General features: G+C 41.4%; 1 protein-coding gene across 2 annotated transcripts; it reads left to right on the forward strand.

The window, feature by feature from the left end:
- The first annotated feature begins 296 nt into the window (after window positions 1-296).
- TICAM2 (TIR domain containing adaptor molecule 2) lies at window positions 297-17746 on the forward strand. 2 transcript variants are annotated; one of them, XM_070517564.1, is made up of 3 exons: window positions 297-436; window positions 8569-8689; window positions 14830-17746. In XM_070517564.1, the coding sequence occupies exon 3, from the start codon at window positions 14880-14882 to the stop codon at window positions 15594-15596; it is 717 nt and encodes a 238-aa protein (XP_070373665.1). In that variant the 5' UTR covers window positions 297-436; window positions 8569-8689; window positions 14830-14879; the 3' UTR covers window positions 15597-17746. The 2 variants fall into 2 exon arrangements, with proteins under 2 accessions (XP_070373665.1, XP_070373666.1); XM_070517565.1 differs by lacking the exon at window positions 8569-8689 and having other exon boundaries at window positions 300-436.
- The last annotated feature ends 1982 nt before the right edge of the window (window positions 17747-19728 follow it).

A 19728-nucleotide genomic window follows, 5' to 3' on the forward strand; every position in this document is an offset into this window, starting at 1 on the left:
CTGCAGCGGAGCGCCCGAACTCAGCCACTCGGCCACAGGGCCAGCCCCTATAGGGACATTTTTAAAAAGCAGCAGCAGCGCAGAGAGAGTCCATATTTTCCCTCGGCGACAATTCCCCGGCGCTATTCGCCCCTCTCCGCCCCTCTGGGTCCGCTTCTTCCTTCTGCGCGGTGAGCCAGGCGGGTTAACCCCTGACTCGCCCGGCGGGCCGGCGAGGCCGTCCTCCAGGGGTACTTGTGGGCGCGGCTCCGAGGGGTGGGGACTCCGCGGCCAGACTTCCGCGCGTCCCGGCGCGGCGGCGGGCGGCGGTCGCGGGGACTGGGTTTGTGGACGCCTCTCCCTCCCGCCACCTCGGGGAAGTCGCACACCGGCTGGGGCCGCTCAGTGGGAGAGGAAGACGGGAAGGTCGCGGGCTGGCCGCGGCGCCGCCCTCCAGGCAAGTACTGGGCGCCCGGGCGGGAGCCGCCGGGCCGGGCTCGGGGCCGCAGCGCCGCGCTCTCCCCCAGCGCATCCGGCCCGGGGTGCGGGCCGCGGCGGCGGACTCGGGGGCCCGGGCGGTCCGGCGCCGGCCCGCGGTCACACGGCTGCCTTACTCTGCAGGGAAAACCCGAGCCACTTTCTGCTGTCTTGTCAGTTTCACTTTGACCAGAAAACTTGCTTTATAAGGAAACCTCAGAACCATAAGCAAGTAGCTCAGCTTCTTAAATGGCTTAATGGTTCGGCGTGAGCCTCAGCCAGGCACACTGAGTCCAGGCTGAAGGTTTTGGTTTTGTTTTTCTTATTTGGCTTCTTGTCCAAAACCTCATTTGGGCTGGCAGCCGTGAGCTAGTTTTCAGTTTCACATGAGTTAGGGCCTCCCCAGTTTTCATGGCGGTAAACTTAAAAAGTCTTTCAAATATGATACATTTTAACGCGCTAAATAGCACGTTGGTTATAAATGGAGTTAAGTAACTCAATTTTACATGTCATTTACATCAGAAAGTAGATGAGCAGGTATAAAATAATGCCTTGCCTCCTTTTTTTTGAGGAAGATTAGCCCTGAGCTAACATCTGCTGCCAATCTCCCTCTTTTTGCTCAGGAAGACTGGCCCTGAGCTAACATCCGTGCCCATCTTCCTCTACTTTGTTATATATGGGACACCTGCCATAGCATGGCTTGCCAAGCGGTGCCATGTCCTCACTGGGATCCGAACCCGCCAACCCTAGACCGCCAAAGCAGAACGTGCGAATTTAGCTGCTGTGCCACCGGACTGGCCCCCTTACCTCCTTTTGAAGTAAAGTAAATGTTACTTATATGTGCAACTGTATGAAACTTGAAGTATAAACCACGTTTATACTGTTGAATCCTTTGCTCCTCATGGTCTGTTTTATTTATCCGTTTAACAAATGTCTGCTGATGAATCTCGTCTTTAAGTCGTCCTCCCTGGACCAAACATCCCTTTCTACGTCTCACCCATTTCTTTGCTCCTTTTAATTTTTTTTAAAAGCTCTTTGAAAGACTTGCCTCCAAGTTTCTATTTCCACTCCTCCTATTTCCTCCTCCACCCTCTCATCTCAGGCTTTTTGCCTCGATCACCCCCTGTCACCTATGAAACCACCCCCATGTCACTTGCGAAATCCAGTGTCTGTGCATAGTTTTCACCTCGTGACACAGTTGATGGCTCCCTCCTGCTTGATATTCTTTCTTCGTTTGGTTTCCAGGATACCAGTCTCGTGCATTCTCCTTCCACCTCACTGGTCACTCCTCCTGTGTCTCCAGGCTTCTCGTTTTCTCAGCTACTAAATATTAGAGTACCACAGCGCTCAGTTGTTGGCCTTGTTTTCTTTCTAGCCATATTTCCTCCTAAGGCAATTTCTATCCCAAGCCATAAATTAAAAAAAAAATTATTTCCATCCCAAAGCCAATAAATCCTTGGCTTTATTATAAATAGCATCTATAAGCTGATGAATTCCCAATTTTTATCTCTAGCTTTACTTCTCCTGAGCTCCAGATGCATATATCCAGCTGTTTACTCAACATCTCTACTTGGAAAGTCTAATAGGCATTTAAATTAGGATGTCCAAACAGAGTTATTGATACCGCACCCACCCAGTCCTCATTTCTGCTTCCCCATCAGCTACCTTCCTTATCTAGGGAAATGTTGTTGCCATTCAACTAGGCTGAAACTCTAGGAATCACCCCTGACTCTTCCTTTTTAACTCAGAGCTCACATGCAAGCATCCAGCAAATTCTGTTGACTCTGCCTTGACAATTTAATCTGACCACATCTCACTCCCTGTCTAAACAAACCACAATTGTTTCTCACCTGCGTGACTTTGAAGTCTCTGATTTGGTCTTCCTGCTTCTGCCTTTGCTCTTCTACAGTCTTTCTCCAAAGAGTAGTGATTTTTCCCCCCAAAATTAATCGGAACTTTCACTTCCCTTTAAAACCTTCTGGTGGCTTCTCATCAGAATCATGAAAACCAAACTCTTATAATGGCTTCAAAGCCCTGTGTGATCTAATCCCTGACTACTTGTCTGATCTCATCTCCTACCTCCCCTCTTGCTTACCCCACTGGAGGGACGTTAATGTTGTTGCTGCTGCCTTTGCCTGCAGTGGGCCTCTGCTGGACCATCACGGGCTGTATGCCTTCACTTCCCTCACTTCACTGTTCAAATGCTCCATCTCAGGGGTTACTGCCGTAGTCCTGCTGCAACATCCTTTTACTGCTGACCCTCAGGGTGGGTTACTATTGGACACTGAATGCTATTCTCTAGTATTCCGGGAAGCTTATGGCACCTTTAGAATATTGTTGGATAGTGGGCTCTCAAGTATTAAAATGCACAACCGTCTTTCTCTTGAGCCAAATTTTGATTAGATGTACAGTTTACCCTTAAATTCTGTGTTTTTATAAAATGTTCTTCCTGGTTTGGAGAAGACTGGTCCTTTAATGCCAGTTCTCATTTTTAAATATAGAAAATGAAATAAAAATATCATCTAGTTTACCGAAAAGAATGTGCAATGATTTTTCTTGCCAATTCCTTTGCTTGAGTAGGAAGTAATATTCTCTGACTTGGAGACTTTTTTTTTGGTTGAAGTAACATTGGTTTATATAAATTTCAGGTGTACATCATTATATTTCGATTTCTGTGTAGATTAAATCATGTTCACCACCCAAAGACTAATTACATCCATCACTACACACATGAGCCTAATCACCTCTTTTGGCTTCCTCCTTCTCCCCTTTCCCTCTGGTAACCACCAATCTAGTCTCTGTATCTATGTGTTTGTTTGTTGTTGTTGTTGTTATTTTTATCTTCTATTTATGAGTGAGATCAGACAGTATTTGACTTTCTCCCTCTGACTTATTTCACTTAGCATAATAACCTCAAGGTCCATCCATGTTATTGCAAATGGCATGATTTCGTCTTTTTTATGGCTGAGTAGTATTCCGTTGTGTATTTATACCACATCTTCTTTGTCCATTCATCCTTTGATGGGCACTTAGGTTGCTTCCAAGTCTTGGCTATTGTGAATAATGCTGTGATGAACATAGGGGTGCTCATATCTTTATGCATTTGTGTTTTCATATTCTTTGGATAAATACCCAGTGGTGGAAAAGCTGGATCATATGGTAGTTCTATTCTTAATTTTTTGAGGATACTCCATACTGTTTTCCATAGTGGCTGCACCAGTTTGCACTCCCACCAGCAGTGCATGAGAGTTCCCTTTTCTCCCGATCCTCTCCAATACTTGTTATTTCAGAAAAGTGAAGGCGGTTGTTCAGAGAATATTGCACAAGTTTTTAAGTTTCGTTGTGACTAAGCTGATATCAGAATGTCAAGATTTTATAGCATAATTCAGTTCTCTTTTAAAAATATGTAGGAATAGAAATGAAAAACAATATTTTCATCTTTAGGAGAAGCTGTTGGAGGAATAAAAAGTCATTCTTAATTCATAATGCTTATTTCTCATTTTAATCCTAAGGAACTAGTCCATGATGTCAGTAGCATATGTACTACCTTCCCCTCTTTTAGAAGAAAAAATTTTTCTCCTTTCAGAATTGAGATGCTTGAATAAATATGGACAATAGAAGATTAAATAAAATGTAAAAATCATAAGTGTATTTGGAATATCAAACAGAAAGAGAAGGGTAGGAGGGTACAGGGGAAGGCAGGAGTGGAGTTAGAATCAAAGCATCTGCCGCAGCTGCTGGATGTTGGCTCGAGAACGCTCGTCCACCTGCATTCCTAGCAGCTGAATCAAAAGACAGGGTCCACAAGATGAAAAAGCAGGTACACAGCGGAAGGTCAGTTTGTGTGTTTTTGCTTTTCTGCTTGATAGAAGCAGTTTTTTTTTTAAAGTAATTAAACATTTACTTGCTCAATGATCTGTTTTAGGTAGTCTGGAGTTGAATATTCTGCCTTCTAGTGCTTAATTTGAGTAGAATTTTGGAGGAGCTCTGTTCGGTTTAGAGCTAGCAAGCCCAGACTCTTGGAAAATTTGTGTATAGATAAAAAATAGGAGACCAAATAGAAACCTGGAGATGGGCTAAACCCATCTGGATTGTGCAGATATGGCACATAAGGAGTATACTGTCGGGGCGTCAAGTTAACATGAGCTTTCTTTAAAAATACAAAACCTAGAAAATGATTTTTTTTTTTTAAGATTGGCACCTGAGCTAACAACTGTTGCCAATCTTTTTTTTTCTCCTTTTTTTTCCCTCCCCAAATCCCCCCAGTATATAGTTATATACTTTAGTTGTGGGTGCTTCTAGTTGTGGCATGTGGGATGCCGCCTCACCATGGCCTGATGAGCAGTGCCATGTCCACACCCAGGATCCGAACCCACGAAACTCTGGGCCGCTGAAGCAGAGCGTGCAAACTTAACCACTCGGTCACGGGACCAGCCCCGAAAACAGTTTTTTTGTTTACTAAAAAACCACTTTTTTCCGATTGCATTATCATTGTAGAAGAGGGATATGTGTATAGCTATACACACAGATATATGTATGTTCGCACATCTACCAAACACAGGTAACCAATGTTACCCTATTGGTGTACTTCTTTCCAATCTGTTTTCTCTAGTTTTACAAAGCTGAGATCCTCCTGTATGTGCTATTTTATAGTCTACTTTTTTCACTTATTATTATGGAAACATTTTCTCATATCATTAAAATTATTCATAACATTCATAAGCATTTTTAATGATTTAATATAATTCAGTTATATGAATAATATGACATAGTCTATGTTGTCATGCCCCAGGTTTTGGACGTTTTGATTGTTTACCGCCAGTAGAATATTGGCCAGCCTCTGATACTGTGTACAAGTTCTCTAATGATAAGAAAATATAGTCATATAACCCATACCTCAAAATTGCAATAAAATGTCTCCATAGATCCTGTAACAGAAGAAAGATGAGGAAGTTTGAGAAACTGAAAAAGAAGACCCCTGTGCAGGGAGCTGAGGAACAAAGAGGAGACAGGCGTGAGATGAGGCTGGAGTTGAAGGAGCCAGATTACGCAGGGCGTCATGTGCCGTATTCGGAAATTTTGATTCTAAGCACAGTAGGAAGCCATTGCAGGGTTATACATGAGAACTTGATCAGATGTAAGTGTTTAAAAAGATCGTTATGGCTGCTGAGTGGAAAATGTATTAGACTGACCAAGAGTGGACACAGGAGACTAGGAAAGAGTGCAGTAGACTAGGGGAGCTCTGTTGTTCGAGAGTGAGAATGAGGTGGAGAGGGAAAGTGGAACAGTTTGAGGTGTATTTTGTACATCGGATAGGACTTGGTGACAGCTTGGAAGTGAAAGTGTAAGAGAGGAAGGGGGAAGCGTCAACGATGCCTCAGGTTTCTGGCTGTCGTAACTGGGCAAAAGATGGCGCCATTTGCCTTGATGGAGAAGTCTGGGAAAGTGAGGTGGAAGCTACCTCCCTGGCCAGCAAGAAAGAGTGCTGTGTGATGCATATTATAAGACTTGTAAACAGGATATTACGGGTGTCCAGAGGAGAAGTGCTTAACTCAACCTGGAGATAAAAGGAAGTGCTTTCTACCAAATATGATCCTTGAGCTGTGTCTTGAAATGAATGTACCATATTTTTATTCACATAGTTTTTGAAAATCTAACATAATTGCTCATTAAAAATCACACAAGATATATTTGGATTAGCTAGTCCCTATTCTAACTGAGTCAGTAATTTATATGATGAGGGGGGATAAAGAGCTATCTGGCTGTCTCTCTGAACCTAAAAACTGTGTTAGTCTTATATTTAGTGTTGTCTAATTCATTCATTCATTCAAAAGATATTCTTGAATGCTGACTATGTGCAAGATTCTGGAGATACAGCAGTGAACAAGACAGATTTGGTCATTGTTCTGATAGAGTTTACAGTCTAGTGGGAATGATGATGATGAATCATACATGTAATTAATTAATCGTGGTCATGCTTAGTGCCATGAAGGAAAGATATAGGGTGCTAGACTCCTATGGAGCCCAGAGCTCTAACCGTTCTAATGCAAGCTTTGGTAACCTAATATGAAAAATACAGGTACTGGTTTATGTTGTCTGGGAATAAGTATCAATAGGTACTATTTGATAATTAATCCTTTTATTTTTACTGGGCCTTTGCCATCCTTATGGATTCTGTGCAATCTCCAAAAGAAGAAAATTTTAAAAATGACAGCTGATTCTAAATAATGTTTTCACAGTATAAAATCAAGATGGATTCAAATTCTTACCCATCCTATTCCTGAAAGTATTGATTACCCTAGTTGGGCTTTTGAAAATATTTCCAATGTGAAAAAGTCAAAGAAAAGTCCACACGTTCCTCATCTGGCTAGCACAGGTCTGTTCTGTTGTGTCCTGGCATCCTGGCAGAGCTTGGCACTTCCATGCTGTAATCCAGGGGTTGGCAAACTTTTTCTGGAAACGTCCAGATAGTAAATACTGTAGGCTTTCTGGACCATATGGTTTCTGTTGAAACTACTCAACTCTGCCTCTGTAGCATGAAATTAGCCAGGCATGGTTATCTTTCAATAAAGCTTTATAAAAACAGGTGGCAGGCCGTGTTTTGCTGCTAACCTCTGCTGTATGGTTCCTTGTCCTGACTTTGGATCTTGTACCAGTCACAGTTTGGCTTCTGAGAACAGAATCTACTCTAGCTAGTTTAAGCAGAAAGGTATACATTAGAGGGTATTACAAGATTTACAGTATCATTGGGAAGGTTGAAAGGCTAGACTGTAGATTGAGTTTCTAGGAACACCTCATAGCACCACCTATCAGAATTGGTCTAGGGTTACTGGTGCTTTTGCCATGACCAGGAAACCTGCCAAATCAGGAAGCTGCCAGCTTCTGAATCACATCCATTCTGCTAGAGTCTTAACCAGCAAAATGGGTGCCTCATGCTCTTCCTCCCTCCTTATTTAACTTAGACATCTGATTGGTGGAACTTACATGGCATCTGAAACCCTAGCTTCAAGGAAGTCTCAGAAATATAGTTATTAATACTTGTGGTATAGGAAAGTACACTAAAAGGGAAGTGGAATAAATTTGGGGTGTGCAGATCTGCTATAGGACACCGCTTTGGCTACTAACATCCATACCCCTCTTCTTTCCACACCTAAAGTTTTAGACAAGAACAATAGCAATAACAGTACGCTCTCTCCCTGGACAATGCGACTATCCCGCATCAAAACAAAGGCGCACTCACCTTCTCCCCAGAAGGCAAAAATCCAAATCCCTTAGGTCACCGCATGATCTGCAGTACTCTTCACAGACGCTATCCTGGGACCTAGCACACTCAGGAGTTAAGTGGCCTCTCTGCTTTCCCAGGGAAATGGTAGGTGGGAGAGAGACAGAGCTGCCCATTGACCAAGAGGATACCGCTCAGCTCTGAGAAGCTCCCATCCATATTTTTCACCCTCTTTCTACTAGCAGTTCCCTAGTTTCTAAGTATTCTGAGTATCTCTTCTCTTAATGAAATCCTCTCCTGACCCTATGTTCATTTGTTGCTATTGGCCACCCACCAAGTTAGGAGAAGTGCAGGCTTGGGAGGAACAGTTGCTTCTGCTTTCTCTGTCACCCACTCCACTTCATTACTGCCTACATATCTTTGTCTCCAGTATCACTTTCATAGTTCAGGGCTCTGCTTTCTCACCTAGGTTATTGTGACGGCCTCTCAGCGGATTGTTCTCCCAGTCTAAGGCCTCATAGTCTTCTAGCCTAGACTCCTTACTAAAGCTATTGTAAACTGTCTAAAACAAGTCAGATCATGGCACTCCCCTACTTAACACCTACCAAGGGCTCTCTGTCTGCCAACATGCTCAAATTCAAAGTCCTGAACATAATATGTTAGATCCCTTATGTTCTCTAATCCTGTTTATCTCTCCATCCTTCTCTCTCATTACCCCCACTCCACCCACCCCCACACACAGGGACTTGAGCCATATAAACACGTGGTGCAAAAGAATCCTAACATAATTTGCCCTCTGGTGCCTCAGTGTTTTTGCAAATACTGCTCCCACTGTGTGGAAAACGTCTACCTCTCTCATCCTTACTAATGCGGAGCGTTCCCTGCTGCAGGTGTCCCTCCCGAGTGTTTTCCCGGCACCTGTTATCCAGAATGAGGCACCAGTGCACTGAGTCCTAATAGTCTACTGGTCCTGGCTTCACATCCCTGAAATCCGGCAGGTCTTGATGCACAGTAAGTTTTCAACAACACCTATTTATTAATAACATCAAAATTTAATTATTAACTCAAGTGAAGAAACTATTGATTTTACATATATTTTCCACAAGATGGTGCTGTTCAGATAGTAAAGAAAAAGGCTCTCCCAGGCTGAAGGATTGAAGTCCTGGGTGCCTTAATTTTAAACGTGTTAGATTTCGGAGGCAGTGATTTAAACACAAGCTTTTTCTGTGGTAAACACATGGACAGATTTAAAATTGTATATATGTGTATATTTTATCCAATTATTACTGATCATTATTTTACTTACTGCTGTTTGGGAGCCTCTCTTTGTAAGTGGTCATAATGTTTTAAAAATGCAGACATTAACTCTTAATTCTAGGGCAACAAACTTTTAAGGAAGATTGTGTTGGGGTTCTCCAGAGAAACAGGACCGATAGGTTAGAGAGAGAGAGGAGGGAGATTTATTTTAAGGAATTGGCGCATGTGATTGTGGGTCTGGCAAGTCTGAAATCCACTTCCTTTTTCTATCTATACACCCTTAATAATCTCATAAAGTTTATAGGTTTTAAATATAATCTCTCCACAGATAAATGCCAAATATACATCTCCTGGCTGGACCTTTCCCCCAAACTCCAGACTCTATATTGCATGCCCACTCAACATCATCAGCAAATCTTGTTGTACATTGTGCTGTGTGCATCATATTGGATTATATCAGGAGGCACTTAATGTCTGTTTGTGATCAGTAAGAATGAGCACTTGAATTAGGGTGATGAATCTGCTATATCTTTGAATTTTTCTGTTAGGTTCATTGGGTTTTCTATTTCAGATGCATTGGTTTTCATTATACTGGTTGCTTTTTAAAAAAAATCTCAGGGCTGGCTCCATGGCCGAGTGGTTGAGTTCGCAAGCTCTGCTGCGGCGGCCCAGGGTTCAGATCCTGGGCGCTGACGTGGCACCACTCGTCAGGCCACATTGAGGCAGCGTCCCACATCCCACAACTAGAAGGACCTGCAGCTAAGATATACAGTTGTGTGCTGGGGGGGGGGGGGGGGGTTGGGGGGGGGGGTGTTGGGAAACAAAGCAGAAAAAAAAAAAAAGATTGGCAACAGTTGTAAGCCCAGTGCCAATCCTTAAGAAAAAAAAACAAAAAACAAAGGAAGATTGGCAACAGTTGTTAGCCGAGGTGCCAATCTTAAAAAAAAAAGATTAAAAAAAAAATCTCCATAGTTATATTTTTTTACTGACAAATAAAAATGGCAAGTAATAGGATATATTGGAGTATATGAGGAAGCCATTTGGTGTAAACCTAATTTGGCCTGACCTTGTCTTTCCAAAAGGGCCTGACCGAGGCCATTGAGCATGCATTGTATATCTGCTTTAGAGATTCCCTATGGCAAGAACAAAGGCCCTTGAGATAAAGGTGCAACTTCCCTCCCCCTCCCAGAGTTGGCATTTCCTTAAGGATTAAGCATCTTTCCTTAGGCTAGGAACTGATTGCTGGGCTTACCTGTGACCACCCAGCTCGAGACAATAGTCTTGCCTCCTGCTATGCCAGCCAAGATGGCAGACCCACTACCTGCTGTGTCCATCAAGCCTTGTGCTGACGGGGCAATCTTGTGACTACTATGGGAGGGACATTTCAATCATATGTAAAGCATCCTCTTTGGGGGTATATAACCACTCTGGGTACCTCACTTCTTTGGTGCCCTTTCTTCCTTCCCAAAGGAAGAAAGGCCCCGGGCCATGGTCCTCACATTTTAGCTCAGAATAAATCATCCCAAATTTTCATTTATAGATTGGTTATGGATTATTTTCATTGACAGTACAAATTGCTTTACTTTTATTGTCTTTTGTTTTCTTTCCATATTCTGTGATTTTTTTTTTCAAGCTTTCCACCATGTTTAACTGACATGGTTTTGAGTCATATTTATTCCATTCTTTGCCATTTCTATTTTTTCCTAATGGTGTTGTGTCTTTGATTTGTCTACATTCTTGCTTTTCATCTAATTCCATTTTCTCATCTTTAATATTTTTGTTTCAGTGATTACATATTCTTTTTGGTGTCTCCTAGAGCAGTGATGCTCACAGCACTTGTCTGTGGTGATAGAAGAAGCATGCACAGAATGTAAACCATCTTGCTTTCTTCATTGAGAATGTCTTGCTATAAAAAAAGTCAGCTGAACTAAACAGCAGACTTAACTGATGTAGTTGATTTACATACTGGCACAATCTCCTTATCCTGTCATAGATTGGCACCAAACAGTTCAGGGACTAGCAGCTTATCCATGGACTACACTCTGAGTGGCACTGTCCTAGAGCGTATGCCTTTGTTGTGTAAATTTTTCTTTAGCTTCTTTGTTTTAATATCAGTAAAAATTCCTAACATTTATGGAGCACTGTTGTAAGCCATTTTGATCTCCATAAAAACTCTAGCGATAGGTACTATAATCATCACCATTTTACACATGGTGAAATCAACGCACAAAGATATCAAGTAACTTGTACAAAGTCTCATGGTTTTTCTGTCACAGGGCTGGAATGTACACTCAGGCAATCTGATTCTAGAGCACATAGTCTTAATGACAATGCCATTTTTAATTGTCTTTTGTCTGCTATGATTCTTCTTTGCATTCTTTTTTATTTACTGTAATATTTTTGCCTACTTGCCAAGTATGCATATTTGCCATGCTGTTCTTTTCATCTTACTCCTATATAATGTGGGGGATTCTATTGGGACCCTCTTTGGCCTAGATATAAAATGGATATAAAGTGAATATGAAGTGGACTCTCCCTCCTTCTTATCTCAGACCTGTTGATCTTCCCTTTAGAATTTCACTTGAAGGCCTTCATTCTGATGGGTTATATTTTTCTACACTTCTCTTGCCCAAGGGGATGTGATTAGCTCAGGTGGGCTCTAGTCAATAGTAGTTGGTGGGTTTGGTCTTCTGAGGCAAGGGGTGGAGGTGAGGGATGTCATTCTCTCAAGTTAAAAGCAAAAAAATGTTCAGTCTTACAGAGAACAATTTAGCCAAATCTATCAGTATTGCAAATGCCGTTGTCTTTGGATATAGAAATCCCATTTGGGAGAATTATTCTGCAGATGAACTTGCACACATATGAAATGATTTTTGTACAAAACTGTTCATTGCAGCATTGTTCATAATAGTAGTAGAGTGGAAACAACTCACATATCCAAGAACAAGGGACAATTATGGTACATTCACATGCTCGATGATTATGTCATTGTAAATAGAGTGAGGAAGCTCTGTATGTGGTGATCTGGAAAGCTCTGAGGTTATGGTATTAAGGGGAAAAGCAGTCTCTCCCTCCTCCTCCCCCTCCCCCCTTTCACAGTATGTCTGCGTGTGTGTATGTGTGTGTGTGTATATATAAATTACGATACTTTTTTTGAAAAAAGCATAGGACAAAAAGAATATATATTCATGAAGAAATAGTGGAAGGACATAGGAGAAACTAATAAAATTGGTCACCAGTAGGAAGCCAGTGGGGTAACAGCATGGATAAGGAGGACACGGTTGGGGGTGCGACTTTTCAACATAAATGTTTTCAAAGTCATGAGGTGTTTTAATCACTTCCTTTTCTAAAAGAGTGAATACACACACACACATGTTTTTATTCTTGTGAACGATGATCCCACGTGCATCTCCCCAGCAGCCACCCTCACTCTCCTCCCACTTAGCTGAGAGGAAGGAGGTGAAACCTAAATGTTTGAACCCAGGTGCTGACCATCCAGGGGAGGAGGAGTTTCCAGGATTCTTTTTGCCAGCCTTCTCCCCTCCCCTATTTCCTTCAGCATTCCTTCTGATCTAATAAAGCCTTCCTTATTGATGGAGTTAATTGGCTCAGAGGGAGCACAGTGAGGCCCTCTCTTTTCCTTCCAGCCTTGAGAACCGCAGTGATGAATCCAGACCATTTCCCCATCTCTGAATCACTGTGGTGGGAAAGATCTCTAGCACACAGCTTCCCACAGCTTTTTCCTCTGGCTTTCTCCTTCCTCTCTCCCCCTAGATCAGAAGGTTATAGTGCAGTTTTTCAGACATTGTCATTAACTTTCTCCTCTCTGGTCTGCTTAGGGCGGGGTGGGTAGGAATGCTTGGAAGTTGGAACAGCACATCATAGATTTCTGGAGTCTTTTGCTCCTTTTTGCTGACTGGTATTTAAGAAAAATAAGACATAAAGTTGTAATTCTTTTTGTCGTTGTTGTTGATTTTTATGTATTTAAAAAGATTTTGTGATCTGGCTTGACACACCATTTTACCTTAGAAATTTTTGACACTTTTAATGAATATCTGTTATATACTTCAACAGCAGTTATCTGCATCAGCTAGTGATTAAGATAATGATAAGTTGCTTTAACAAAGCTATCTCAGCGAAAAAGTGAAGATCATTTTAATTGACATAGTAAATAGATGCCTCTGAATGGTTTAACAATTGTTTTTTTTATGCAGGGGAAACTTCTTTCTGCAACTTTGTGTGGTAAAACCTTTTTTCATAATACAGTAATGTCAGCAGTTAATCCTGACCAATGAAGAGGGTCCAAATTCATTTAGCTTTATTATTTGAGATGTATGTATGTAGCATTTTAGAGTTGTTATGTGTTGGAATACCTTGTGGTAGCTGGCACAACATACTGTAAAGTCAGAACCTAAAGCGCAGGCATCATAAACGATGGGCAGTAGCCAGCAATTCATGCACTATTCAGAGGCTGTGGCAAACTCTTTCACTCGTTATATACATTAGGAAGAAATTCTCTGTGTTTTTTCCTGTCTTTTCTTCCCATAACAACTTTCCACCATTTTTGCTGGACGGTTTCTTATAAACCTGAATTATTTTGGTATATGTAGATGTTATTATGAATGTAATTCTAATTTCTTCTCAAACTCTGGTCTTTGCCCGTGAACAATAAATAAAAATGCTCTGGAATATAGCCCCTGGGCCCATATTTGAAAATATGGAACCTATATTTTTCTATTCTAAATTTTCTGTCTTTTGATAAAAGATTCCCCCTTGAAACTGCCTATTTCGGGGGTTATATTAATAACATTGCCAACATTATCTGAAGATTTATTTAAATTCGATTTACATGGAGTACTTTTCTTTCACAGCTGATCTCATTCTTCCAGTCTGAATTTAGAATTTTTAAAATAAAAGGATGAGTATAGACCATAATGATTCTTTGTTGATTTCACTGGAGAAAATCACAAGTCTTTGTTTCCAGATTTCACTTCCAAACCAAATGTTAATTTTTCCCTACATGAATAAATGTTTTTTTAAGTATTCCTTACTTTTCACAACCCTTATGATAATTTCTCCACCAGCCCCACTAAAACAGCAAGGCCTGACCCTAGACAAACAAAAAAGCTCTGAACAGTGAATGCTGGACATCATTTCATTTGACATTTCAGATCTTCTCTTTATGCTGCGTCAGTAGAGCTGCCTGCTAGCCATCTTTAGGGTATTTGTATTTTGTTTTGTATTTGTGTTTGATACAAAAACAAATTCTGTATTTAATATTTTCATATTCTTTAGATTTTCCTATTTCTAGTTTACGCAATAATTTGATAATGGAGAAGATGGATTTAAACTCCATATGAATAGAGTGGCATGGTACCTTTTTACTAAAATACCCAAAGTAATTTATTTTAATCTAATGATTTATAATAGTGCTATAATACCATTTAAAATTCCAAATGTTTCCTCTTATATTAAAGAGGACCCTCTGTTTAACCTACCCTTGATGACCTGTGGTAGCCCTTGTGAAGCTCACAAAAGACAGGTGAGGGGCTGGCTCCGTGGCTGAGTGGTTAAATTCACCGGCTCCGCTGCAGCGGCCCAGGGTTTGGATCCTGGGTGCGGACATGGCACCTCTTATCAGGCCACGTTGAGGCAGCGTCCCACATCCCACAATTAGAAGGACCTGCAACTAAGATATACAACTATGTATGGGGGGTTTAGGAAGATAAAGCAGAAAAAAAAAGACAGGTGATTTTGTTTCCAATGATCTGTTTGGGATTTCTTTCTTGGGACCTAAATATAATCTTTTTGAGCTTTTCAAGTTGAATGAAAGTTTTCATTTTTAATATTTTGATTAAATTTACAATATTCTGCTTTGTTATTTCTTCTTTTAGGATGAAAAGAAATGCTGAGGAATAAATAAAGCTTTTCTCCTCTGACTTGGATGTTTATAATGGGTATCGGGAAGTCTAAAACAGATCCCTGCTCTCTTTCTCTCTCTTGGAGTAAAAGCCACAGTATGGATACAAGTCAAAGACATCATGAGTCAGACTCCAAGAAATCTGAGGAAATCTCCCTGCGTGATGCTGCTGAGCATAGATATGTGACAGAGATGCCACCAGAAAAGCAGGAGAAAGCTGAAGGAGGGGTAAAGATGCCTGAAGAGGAAGCAGAAGAAGAAGTGTTCCTCAAATTTGTGATATTGCATGCAGAGGATGACACAGACGAAGCCCTCAGAGTCCAGAGTCTGCTAGAAAATGACTTCGGCATCAAACCTGGAATAATCTTTGCTGAGATGCCATGTGGCAGACAGCATTTACAGAATTTAGATGATGCGGTGAATGGGTCTGCATGGACAATCTTATTGTTGACTGAAAACTTTTTAAGAGATACTTGGTGCAAGTTCCAGTTCTATACGTCCCTAATGAACTCCGTTAACAGGCAGCACAAATACAATTCTGTTATCCCCATGCGGCCACTGAACAATCCACTGCCTCGAGAAAGGACTCCCTTTGCTCTGCGAACTATCAATGCCCTAGAGGAAGACAGTCGTGGCTTTCCTACACAAGTAGAAAGAATTTTTCAGGAGTCCGTGTATAAGATACAACAAGCTATCTGGAAAGAGACAAGAAACATGGTACAAAGGCAATTGATTGCCTGAGATGGAATACTCAATGCACAGCCATCTCTTGTTTTGTAAAACAAATCCTTTATCTTCACTTGAGAAAGCAATGTCTAGGAAAAGTTTAAATAAAGGAGAACCTTACTCTTACAGAAACCTCTGGAGCACAAGAAGGATAAATTTCTGCAGGACAATAGATAAAATTGTGGTACTTTTTGATGTTTTGATAAACTCGAGATTGTCAGAATTTGACGAACTTTCCTCTCACGGTTTTCGTAGTTCATGCATATGACAAAGGTTATTCTCAACTCATTTTCCTTGTATTGAACCTTGAAAAGAAACTTTTACAATAGACATTTAAAAAATACAGGAACACTTTCGTTCTCTAAATTTTGTTCTCAAAGGACATGCAGAAGAGGGGCCAGCCCAGTGGTGCAATGGTTAAGTTCACACCTTCCATTTCAGCGACTTGGGGTTCAAAGGTTCAGATCCCAGGTACGGACCTACACACCATTTGTCAAGCCATGCTGTGGCAGGCATCCCACATATAAAGTAGAGGAGGATGGGCACAGATGTTAGTTCAGGGCCAGTTTTCTTCAGCAAAAAAGAAGAAAATTGTCAGTGGATGTTAGCTCAGGGCTACTCTTCCTAAAAAAAAAAAAGGACATGCAGAAGAAAATGGCCCCTAGAGATCTGATCACCCTCTCTCTTGAGGCACCCCTCATGAATGTTGCAATAAAGCAGTCCTGGTATTGTCACCCAGAAATATGGATAGCCAGAATGGAACATTTAGAATGTTGAGTGCTGATAAATATGAAATTAGAAATAGATGTGAGAATGTTGGGGCTTTTTAAAAGAATCCAGTCAACTGTGTTTTCCTCTCTGCTGGAATTTGCATATTTGGAGGCAGTTCCCCCCACTGACTAGCAGCCCATTTGATAGTGCGGTGGTTAGGGACACCACGGAGTGGTGTTGAGGTGTCCCCTGGAGCCTAAAGCTCACCGTGTTAGTCATCGTCTGTAACGGGGGCTTTATTTGGAGAACTGCTGAGAGGAGTATGTGTCGTTGGCCAGATGTTCTGTTGTAAAATCAATGACCTCTTTTATGGCAGCCTTTGAAAATTCCTCTCACACACAACGCTCTATCCAGGAAGTATTTCTCTGCTAGGTCGTCAGAGTAGCCTGACTGTGCGTATGTATTTTGTAGATTATTTTTGGACTTGGGGTAGAAGTAGATGTGTTTTATCACTTTCTCTTCTAGTGTCCCACACTCATAGCAAGCTAGAGAAACCTCAAACAGACCTCGTCCTTTTCCTCACAGCCCTTCTGCCACAGTTGAGATGAGGGAGAAGCGTCGTACAGACAGGATGAATCACATCGCGTTGTAAGGAGAAGAGCACCTGACGGGGTGTCAGGTTCTAGTCCAATCTCTGCCACTGAGGCTGAATGTGACCGTGGGCAAGCTGCTCACCCTCCTTTATCTGTGAAATGAAAGGATTGGATTGATGGATCTCTAAAGGCCTTTGTCCTCTCCCAGAATGTGAACATCTGGGGACCAGAAAAATGAACAAGCAAAAAAATAGAATTTTACAATGTGATGTGTAATATAATAGTTGCAGGAGGCTTTATATATGCTTGCAGTGAAAGGATATGTTTACAGCATAATTGATTTCCAGTGCTGTGCATTACATTTTTATAGTCACAAAAAAAGAATGATAATACTTGCTTGCTCAAATTCTTTCAAAATACATTTTTTATAGGGACGCTTGAGCAAAAACATTCTGCCTAATTGTGCTTCATCCTTATCCCCACTTTTCCAAATCTCCGACTAGTACTGGGGTCTGCTCACATCTTTCTGCAGTCCACCTCTTCATAGCCGTGAACCAGAAGGTTCCATGGGGAACATTCCCGCATAATCCTACTCTATCAGTACTTATTAAAGGAAGAGGTTGTTTTCATTGTGCGGTGACATTTTCTTAACCTAAAGTCCCTTTCTATCTTAGTAGCTTACTATTCACTTTTTCAGTTTTGATAAGTATTCATCTTTTTTGCCATACTGCTTCCTGTATCTCAAATTTCATATGCTAATAAAACATTAGCCACCTACCCTTCATACCTGCCAAACCTGGAGCGATTGATGCTGAATGGTATTTTTAAAATAAATGTTTTTATTCTTTACCCTTGACTAAACTTGATTATTTCTAACTCCAGTGAAGATTGTGGAAAAGTGTTTTAGAAAGATGCATCAATTTGTACTCCTCCATAGAGTGCTAGGCACAATGTCTTACTCAATTTGGAGTTCAATATATTTTTTTATGATGAAGAAAAATGTTAAGTACTGAATAACTGTATATGTTGAAATTAACAGTTGTAACAAGGGATTATCAAAAATAGCTAAACTGAGGATGAATATAGGCAAAGGTGTGGCCTTAGTTGTGTGTTTGTGTGTACATATGTACAAGTGTATAGATTCAGATTTACACACCGGGAAATTATGGAAAATGTTGCCACATGCTGGAGAGCTTCCATCCTGAGTGCTCTGCGGGCGTTATTGCCCACCTTGGAGCTTCACAGGAGAATCTGAGTTGTGCCTTAGGTATCAGGATTTTTTCAGCGGTAAAAAACAGAAAATCCAATGCCACCTGACCTACAGCATGATGTAAACATGTTATCATCCATCTTAACAAGAGGTCCCCTACAGTATGGTGCCTCAAAAGTGTCACTAAAAACCCAACTCTTCCATACAGTGGAATATTATCACACCTTAAAACATAAAATTCTGACACATGCTATGACATACATCAAATTTTGAAAACATCATGCTAAGTGAAAAAAGCCAGAGGCAAAAAGACAAATATTGTATGATTCCACTTATATGAGGTTCCTAGACTAGGAAAATTCATAGAGACAGAAAGAATAGAAGTGACCAGGGGCTGGGGAGGGAAGAAGAAGGAGCTACATTTAATGGATGTGGAGTTTCTGTTTAGGATGATGAAAAATTTCTGGAAATGGATAGCAGTGATGGTTGTACAACATTGTGAATGTACTTGATACCACTGAATTGTATGGTTAAAATGGTAAATCTTATGTATATTTCTCACAATCATAATGTTTTTAAAACCCAGGTTCTTTCCATCTTTTTGCTCCACCATCCTTAGTTGAGCTCCTTTCAGGGTTGTACCATGGCTGCTCACGTCAGGCACCATATACAGACATGGGAGCATCCAGACTAATGAGATGATGGGAACGGTCTACCCTAGTGAGGAAAAGTATTTCATTACTGAACTATTGAAAATTGCTTATGCCTGGTGATGATAACAAGCCGTCTGACTTCTAGTTTTATTGTTATTTTTAAATTCTCTCCACCTGCACCCAGGTGGTCGTCTCCCACCGCCGCCTCCTCCCACACCCTCGAGCACCACCATTATGGAGTCACACCACCTGGGATTGAGTCCCACCCTTGTCCTCTGTAAATTGTGATCTTGAGCAAGACACCTAGCCTTTCTGGGTCTCGATGTCCTCATCCAAAAATAAAGATATCTCCCTGGTAGGGTTATTTGAGGACTAAATGAAATAATACATATGACACACTCAGAGAGTGCCTCACACGTAGCTAGCATACCAGTTCTATGCAACTAGAACTATTATTGTTGCCTAAACATTAACTCTGAAACATGGGATGGGGGAGAGGGCAAATACGCGTTTATAACTACCCACGTTCCTATTCTTGGAACCCTTGCACTTTATAAGGAATAGGTTTCAAATAGAAAGATGCTGAGCCTTGTTTCCGTGTGCAGTACAGTTCCCATCCGGGCACAGAAAACTGAGAGGAGCCCCCTGATCAGCAAGAGATGTGAGAGCTGTTAATGGTAGCTGTGGATGTGGAGGGAGCCCGGGGCAGGGAGGATGCAAGAGCTTGGCCTGTGACTGTAACAAGTTAGCAAAGTTGGGTCTGAAACTAGAAAAGCAGGCAGTGGAGCCTAGGAGGGCCATCTCTGAAGGCAGTTCTGGGGAATGGCCAGTGTGGGTGCCTCAGCTGTATTTTAAATCTTGTACACATTTGACTTAGGGGAAGGAGGGAGATAGCCCTTATAACTCAGCCCTTTTTTGGGGCTGAGCAATTCCCAGATGATTTTGCATCATTTGGGGGTACGGGTTGGATGAAGTTTAGT

Source organism: Equus asinus, chromosome 9 (assembly GCF_041296235.1).
Source record: "Equus asinus isolate D_3611 breed Donkey chromosome 9, EquAss-T2T_v2, whole genome shotgun sequence".
Taxonomy (NCBI): domain Eukaryota; kingdom Metazoa; phylum Chordata; class Mammalia; order Perissodactyla; family Equidae; genus Equus; species Equus asinus.